Source organism: Pogona vitticeps, chromosome 15, assembly GCF_051106095.1.
Source record: "Pogona vitticeps strain Pit_001003342236 chromosome 15, PviZW2.1, whole genome shotgun sequence".
In the NCBI taxonomy this organism is placed as follows: Eukaryota; Metazoa; Chordata; class Lepidosauria; order Squamata; family Agamidae; genus Pogona; species Pogona vitticeps.
Genome location: NC_135797.1, coordinates 150,323 through 158,245, shown reverse-complemented (window position 1 = coordinate 158,245; position 7,923 = coordinate 150,323). Strand labels below are relative to the sequence as shown.

Here is a 7,923-nt window from a genome sequence, read left to right as displayed (position 1 = left end):
TGTGTGTTGACCTGCAAAGCGCAGCTAGGTGGCGGAGGGAGGGAGGGAGGGAGGGCGAGGTTTTGCTTTGCAGCCTTTAAGAAAGAAAGGACAAAAGCTAGCCCTCCCCAATGGAGGGAAATGAGGGGGTAGCCCCCCCCCCGCACTGAGGTTGGAAGTGGGGCAGAGATGAATGTATGTCTTCAGGTTCTCTTTCCCCCCCCCCCCCCCCGGCAGGCCATCCATCAATTTCCAAAATGAAATGGAAGGATTTTGGGGGAGGGGGGGAGGCTGCAGCTGTTATGCCTGGGCCCCCCACCTCTGTCAGCCTTAATTGGGGGGAGGCCTTGGGACAAGGGTATTCATTAACCAGAGGGGTCAGAGGGAAGCCCAGCTCTGGTGCCCTCTGACCTCTTCTGGGCGCCAGGGAGGAGAGAAAGGAGGAGAAGACAAAGGCCTGGATGAAAGCCCTGCCCAAAGGCAGAGACGGGCCGGGGGGGGGGCAGGAGAGAACGGAGACCCAGGGCCCCCTTTCCTCCTTCCTGGCAGCAGCCGCGGGGGCTCAGGCTTGCTGCTTCTCCAAGCGCCCCCCTCTCCGGACCCCCAACCTGCCAGCCCCCCCGCCCGCCCGGCCGTTCTTTCTTGGAGACGGAAGTGCCGCCTGTGGACGAGGGACCCCGGAGCCCCCCCAGCCGGGGGGTGACCTGCAGAGAAATTCCAGAGCTCATCGGCCGGAGAAGGGGCTCCTCCGACCTCTGACCTCTGCTGGACACGCTCCCAGGCCCCCAAATCGGGCCGGCTGGTCTTTCCCCTCGTCCTCCACGGTTGAAAGGCGAGGAGACCCGATCTGGAGAGCCCCGAAATAGAGCAGCTGTAAGTGGCAAAGGCAACATCCCGAGAAAGCCGGCCGTCCAGCCAGTCAGCCAGCTGGCCAGCCATTGGGCCGGGGTGGACGCCTGGCCCCGGGTGGGGGGTGGGGAGTCCCTCCCTCCCTCCCTCCTCTTCCAGGGGGCCGTGGCTGGCCTGGGTTGATCAGAGAGCCACGTGAGGGTGGGAAAAAAAGGCCGGTTAGAGCCCGGGTGACCTCTGGAGATGCCATGAACAGGGAGGGGGGGTCCATTATTTTTAGAAGGACTGGCCGGACCGGCCAGCCTTCCAAAATAAACACCCCTGAGGGCCACAGGCTCTTGCATGTGACCACCTCCTGCCACCAACTCCCCGGCCATTCCCTCCCCCCCCCCCCCCGCCTCCCCTCCAGCTGTGCTGGAACCAGCAAGAAAGGATGATGTTCTGGTGGTGGTATCCCATGGGGGGGAAGGGAGGGGAGGAAGCATCAACTGAGAATGTGGGAGTGGGTGCAGAAAAAGGGGGGGTGGGCTCAAATGCACAAACCAGGAGAGACAGAGAGAGAGCCAAAGCTCCAGGGGTCCAGTTTTTGTAAAACATTTTATTAGGAAGCAAGTGGAGAATCCAGCAGGTTGGATGGATTCAAAACCGAAACCCAGGGAGGCATTGTGGTGATGGGGTGGAGGGGTTTGTGGGGGGGGGAAGAGAGTGAGGACAGGTTCCCCCCCCCCCCCGTTGTTCTTTTTCTGATGCAAGGGGAGCAAATAAATACATCCCAGCCTGAGACAGAAAGAAGGGAAAGAAAGAAAGAAAAAGGAGGTTACTGAGCAGGTGGGGGGAAATATTCAGTTAGATCGGTGGGGGTTCGGTAAAAAGCCACGGGGGAAAAAGGGGGTTCTCGAAGGGCGGCAGGGGGGTGAGGCTGACCCATTCTGTGCAAGGAAACGAGGGCCTTTCCACCCTTGGGGGAGATTCTTCCACTGTGGTCGGGCGGGGGGGAGAGAAAAGCTAGCCGTGGGTCAGGGCTGAGTGGAGGGGGAGGCAGAGGGGGGGCCTTGTGCTCTGCCAGCCAACTCCTCCCCACATGTGGGAACTGGAGGGGAGATGGCAGAGCTAATTCCTGACCCCCCAGCCCCCACCTGACCCCCTCTGGTGCCAGGGAAAGGCCGGGCTGTTGGGCTGGTCCAGGAGGGGGTGGTCTTCTCGGGGCGGGGGGGGAGGAGAGGAGGGAGGGGGCTGCTTCATCCCTCCCGCCTTCTTCTCCCGTAGCAGCCGTGGAGGGAAGGGTCTGGAGGTCCCGGCTGCTTCTTGAAGTCTTGCTGGACGCAGAGTCTCTGAGCGCGGGCAGAGTGCTGCAGGTAATGGGGGTTGGGTGGCTGCGGCGACTCCTGGCAAGCGGGTGGTCTGGTGAGCGGTCAGCGTGGGCGGCCAGTCTTGGATCCGTGCGTGTGTTTCTCTCCCGGGCCCCGACCCCCACCCACCTCCCCGGAAACACCCGGGGGGCCCCCCTTCACTCCCGGACGTAAATCCTCGTGCAGACCACGTCGTCGGCCGTCATGGTCTGCAAGAACAAAGAGAAGGGGGTTGAGCCCGGGGGGGGGGGTAGGTGGGAAGAGGGGGTGCAGAGAGGGAGGGGGTGCAGTGGGGGGCCACCCTTTCTCACCAGGACCAGCTCCCCGTCGTTGGTCATCTCCCGGGTCCAGGCGGTCTTGGGCCCCTCGCCTTTCAGCAGCCACTGCTCGCACACCATCTTGTGCTCCCCTTCCCACTTGGCCAGGCTCTGGAAGAGAGAGAGGCGACGGGGGGGGGGGAGGTCAGAGAGGAGGGCCCCCCCGAAGCCCCTCCTTGGGACAGAGGCTCTGCCCTCCCACCCGAAGGACAGCAAGGGGCTCCTTTGTTCGGTGGCCCCATTCAGGCCCAGGCCCAGCCATCACCCCTGAAAGGGCAGGCTGGGGGGGGGAGATTTAGGGATTGGGGGGGAGCGGGAGCCCACTGGTGCCCAGCTCCCCTTGCCTGGCCTTTACTGATTCTGTGGTGCCCGGCAGGGGAAAGGCCCCCTCCCCTGCCCACCCCCAGGGCCTCCGCGTCCCCCCCCCACCTACCTTGCAGGGCCTCCCGTCCACCGTCTGCTCTTCAAATTCCTCCCCGATCTTGAAGTTGATCTCGGTGGTCCGCACGGTGGTGGAGGTCTTGATGTAGAAGGACTCCCCCTCCTGCCGGATCTCCACGGCGGGCTTCGAGGCGGCGGCCACCGCGATCTTCCGCAGCATCACGTTGACCCCTGAAACCCACAGGGACCCTTAAGCTCTCGTAGAAAGCCCAAGGGGGGGGTGCGTCGGGCGGGGGGGGGAGAAAGCGGCATCTATCTTTTGCACGGGCCTCCAGCGTTCCTAAGGCTTCACCTGGCGTTTTGTCAGGGCTCCGGTGGGGAGGGAGGTGGCCCCCCCCGCCCTCCTCTTCTTTTCTCTCCCTCCCCCCCCCAAGCTGGGGAGAGGAGAGACCGGGTCTGGGGCAGGATCCCAACCTGTGCCCTGCAGAGCCTGGGAGAGGCTCCCTCACCCCAGCCCTCCCTCCCTCCCTCCTGCCACAGCCTTTCCCAATCCATGGGAGGGAAGGAGGGAGGGGGTGGCAGCAGCGGGCACACCCTTTCTCTGACAGGATCACTTCCTCTTTCCTGTCCTCCTCGGCTCTGCTCCACCTCTGGCATTCACACGGTCGGTCGGTCGGTCGTGGGAGCGCGCCTGCCTTTCCCACTGCTGGGCCCTGATTTGGTAACAACCCCCTTCCCTCCCTCCCTCCCTCACCTGCCCGCCTGCCCGCCCACCCTCTGGTGTTTGCCAACACAAGGGAATAGTTCATCCAGGTGGCAAAGCGGGGCCCCATCCAGGGGTGCCACCGACCCCATCCTTCAGGTGCCTTCCACGCTGCCCGCGGGAGGGTCCCTCCGTCCCTCCGCCCCTCCATCTGTCCGTCCCTCGCTGGGTCTCCACTGACCCCAGAGGCTGCCGAGAGAAAGCCTCGCAGGAAAGCCGCTCACCCGACCCGACCCGACCCGACCCGACCCGAGTGCCCATGGCCAAGTGGCCTTCCCAGGAGCCCAGCCCGTGGTCAGCCTTAAAAGGCCTTTTTCCCCCCTTAAAAAAATCAGCCGCCAGAAGTGGCAGGAACTGCGTTCCAGGGGTGATAGATTTGGGGAGGAGGCGATGCGCTCATGGCAGCTGGAGGAGGAGGAGGAAGAGGAGGACCCGGTGGCTGGCGGGAGAGAGAGCGGCCGGCCTTTTGCAAGCCTCCCTGGTGGAAGCGTGGCCGGCCGGCGGGGGGGGGGGGGGGCTCTTGCCAAGCGGCTCTCCCCTCTCCAGGTGTTCTGGAGGGGAGCAGCTGTCGGGGGAAGAGCAGATGCTGAAGGGTGCAGCTCCCCCCCCGTGTGCGCGCGCAGCCCCCCCTGCTGTTAGCATGAGTAGGAGGCCAAGAAGCCTCCCTCCTTTCCCCAAGTCAGGGGAGATGGGGTGGGGGGCAGGGGGGTTCTCGGTCCTGGTGCTGAGCCCCCTTCCCCTTGCGGGGGGCCTGTCTCTGTGAGTGGGGGCGGCTACCTGGGCGGGGGTGGGGGTGGGGGTTCCGGCCCCCTCCCCTGTTGCCCCTCCAGAGCCTTGCACCCCAGTTGTGCAAGGGGGCCTGGTTGCAAGGGAGGCTCCCCTGGGTGAGGCGGGCCCGGTGGAGGTGGAGGCCGGCCGCTGCCCTGAAGCGTCCGAGGAACCGGGCGCAAGGGAAGGACGTCCGAGGCCGAGGACCTCAAGGAACGAACGGCTCTTTCTTTGGCGTTTTTCTCCCAAGCTCCTCGACGGGATCCGGTTTTCCCCAAACAAAGCAGCGCGGAAGGAGCAAGTCCCAGTGGAAGACCCTCCGAGGATCCTTCCTGAGAAGGGGCGCCCCCCCTCCCCCCCCAACCAGGTAACCTTCCTAAGCTTTGGGAGAGCCTCAGTTGGGGGGGGAGGGAGGGAGGGAGAGAGAGAGGTTTGGGCCAAAGCCCCCCCCTTCCCCACCATCGCTGTTTGGGTCCAGAGGTAGACTCCCTCTGCAACTGGAGGCTCCATTTTAAGGCTCTGTGATGGGCGCGAAAGCTTGCCCGCCTTCTCCCCTCCACCCTCCTCAGTGGGGCCCCTCAAGAGCCGTGTGGGGCTGCATGCGCGGTCCCCCCTTGCGCCTCACCCCAGAGCAGGGTCACACAGCCCATTTAAAGCCAGATAGCGCACGCAGGGGCGCATGCACACACACACACACACACACACACAGAGTGCTGTAAAGATTCCCAATAAAAGGCAGGACCGGGGCCAGGAAGGGGGGGGCGGTTGTGGGGTTCATGGGAAAGAGCGAACGCTAACAATGCTTGGCAGGTTCCTATTTTCCTCCCCGTTTCCTCCCCACACACTCCCGCCTGCCCCCCAACCACCTTCTCCTCCTCTCCCCCCCCCATTGTTCTGCCTAAATAATTCAGATGTGGAAGGGGCGGCTGTCGGGTGGGCCCCCCCGAGAGGGAGGGAGTGCGGGGGGGTGGTGGACCCTGGGTGAAATATAAGTATGTGATAATGATCCTGAAGTATGTTCCGCCTCCCCCAACCTGGAAAGTATTTGCCGTGACCACCTCCCGCTTGGTGGGGAGAGGGCCGGGGGGGGGGGGCAGATGAGACAATGGGGCTGGGAGGAGGGGAGGGGAGGGGAGGGGAGGGGCCCCGTCCTCCCATCAGGACCCACAGCCGCCTCCTCAGGTCTGCCTCTGTCCTCTGGGGCGCGCTGAGGGGCCAGGCAGGCGCGCTCTCACTCCACGGTGGGGTGGGGGGCACGAGCGTGGGCTTGGCTTGGCTTGGCAGAGCTCAGCCCACCTGCCCTCCCCGGTGGGTGGGTGGGTGGGTGATGATGACCACTTCTGGGATCCCCGGAGCTGCGTGCCCGGGTGGGGTGTTAAGGCTCCTCACTGCTAGCGAGAAGACCCTTTGGGGCATGCACATGCAAATGCACGCGCGCACACACCTCTCCCCCCCCAGTTCACCCTTCATCAGCACCACCTCTGGTTGGTTGGGGGGGGTGTCTCCCAGCAGGGTTCGGGAGCCTTGGCGCGGCCCTGGCCCTTTGGCCTCCCCCTTCCTTCCCCAGAAAGCAGGGGATACCACCAAGGATGGCACCCTCCCTCTGGTTGCGTGTGCGAATGCTGGAAGGGAAGGGTTGGGTGGGGGATCCAGGAGGAGGGCAGCCCATTGCTCCGAGAAGCCTTTGTCTTCAGAGCGAGCTGGACCTCCCCCTCTTCCCCCCCCCTCCAGGGCGCCCGGCCTTTGGAGGATGCCCGGCCGGTCGGGCTGAAGTGGGTTGGACTGGGTGACCCAGGGTATCCCTCGCCCTGTGACACCCCCCCACACACACACACACCGTTAGGGGATTCTAAGACTTCAGACCCACACCAGAGGGGCGGCAGAAAGGGCAGAGTCCCCCCCCTCTCCTGGCCTGCAACTCTGGGCCCCAGCCAGCTGACCTCGCCTGCCAGGATCAGCCCCTTCTCCCCACAACAGAAGCATCCACCGAGAGAGGTGTGGGCGCAGAGGGAAGAGGTGCAACCGGCTCTCCAGAGTGGGTGGGGGGGGCTTTGTCTTTCCACCTGGCTGCCTCCCTCCCGAGGAGTGTGCCCTCCTTGCCAGACAGAGTCTGTGGGGCTGCACTTGGGGGCGCCTTGCGGGCCCACCCCCCACGAAAGAATCTCCCGGCTTTCTGAGGGGGGGGTTGCCGCTTCCCTAGACGGAAGGTGCCCCTCCCTCTTACCGGTTACTTCAAAGGAAGACAAGCCATGCTTTAAAAAAAAAACCACCCTGTACCAGATTTATCCATCGGCCACTCCTTTGTGGGGAGCCCTTCCAGAGTGTCTCTGCCCCACCAGGACAGCCCAGCGGGTGTTTGGGGAAGCCCAGCCCCCCCCCCAGAGGAAGGTCTGCCTCAAGGAAACAGGCAGAGAGACAAAGGGGGGGGCGCCCGTCCCCCTGGCCAGGTTCTCCCTGGGGTGGGCTGCCTGCCTCCCGGTCTTTCCCAGCCAGGGAGGGGGAAAGGGGAGAGGACTGCGACTCCTAGCCCCTTGGTGGATGATGGGTCTGGTAGTCCTGGCCAGACCATTTTCCAGGCTCCGAAGGGAGCCGGTGCTCGCGAGGCCCCCTTGCTCAAAGCGTCTCGGAGGGGGGGGGCGGGTGGTGGCACCTGAGTCACTGGGCTATTCTGTCTTTGCCGTCCTCCCTCCCTCCCTCCCTCCACCCCAAACCCTTGAGTCAGCCTTTCCCCGAAATAGGAGCCCCGCGGGACTTGGCGGGCCCCCCTCTCCCTCCCTCCCTCCCTCCCTCCCTCTCTCTCGCCTGCCCGCCCGCCCGCCCTCCTGCTCACCCAGCGCCTTGAGCAGCTCCTCAAAGTTCTCGGAGCTCTTCATCTTCCAGTGGCCGGAAAAGTTGGCCGGCATCGCGGGTGGGAGGCTGGGGCAACGGCGGCTGAGAGGTGGAAGAGCGGCCGGCTGGCGGGAGATGATGCCTGGGGGGGGTGCGAGTCTGGCCGACTGGTCCTCGGAGGGAGGGAGGGAGGGAGGGAGGGATCCCCACAGCATCCACTGAAGGGCGGGCAGGCGGGCTCTGGACCAGGCAGGCAGCAGCTGCCTCCTTTCGGACCGGGACCTCTCTGGCGCTGGGGCTGCCTCTGGTGCCGCCACCGCCACCCTGCCCTGTGCGGAGGAACCCGGGCGGGCGGGCGTGGGCTTACCTCCTGCTCCTTTCCCCTCCTCCTCCTCCTCCTCCTCCTCCTCCTCTCAGTCTCCCTCCTCTGCCCCTCCCTCTCTGCCTCCCCTTCTTGAGTGCCTCTCTCTCTCTCTCTCTCTCTCTCTCTCTCTTTCTCTCTTTCTGCTTCTCCTTCTTCTTCTCCTTCCCCGCCTGCCTGGTCGGTCCCTCCCCCTCCTCTGCCCTGGTCTAAGCTGGAAGGGGGCCACCCCCCAACACACCAGTGTGCACATTCCCCCCCCCAATACAAACACACACACACACACACTGGCCCCAGCCTCTTCTTTGCAGGCTCACCTGGATTCCC

At 64.7% G+C, this 7,923-nt stretch overlaps 1 protein-coding gene across 1 annotated transcript; it reads right to left on the bottom strand.

Moving 5' to 3' along the window:
• Positions 1-1,406: 1,406 nt before the first annotated feature.
• Positions 1,407-7,637, bottom strand: CRABP2 (cellular retinoic acid binding protein 2). The gene is made up of 4 exons (XM_072983907.2): positions 7,237-7,637; positions 2,928-3,106; positions 2,489-2,605; positions 1,407-2,386 (listed from the first exon to the last, which is right to left on the bottom strand). The coding sequence occupies exons 1-4, from the start codon at positions 7,448-7,450 to the stop codon at positions 2,336-2,338; spliced, it is 561 nt and encodes a 186-aa protein (XP_072840008.2). The 5' UTR covers positions 7,451-7,637; the 3' UTR covers positions 1,407-2,335.
• Between the last annotated feature and the right edge of the window lie 286 nt (positions 7,638-7,923).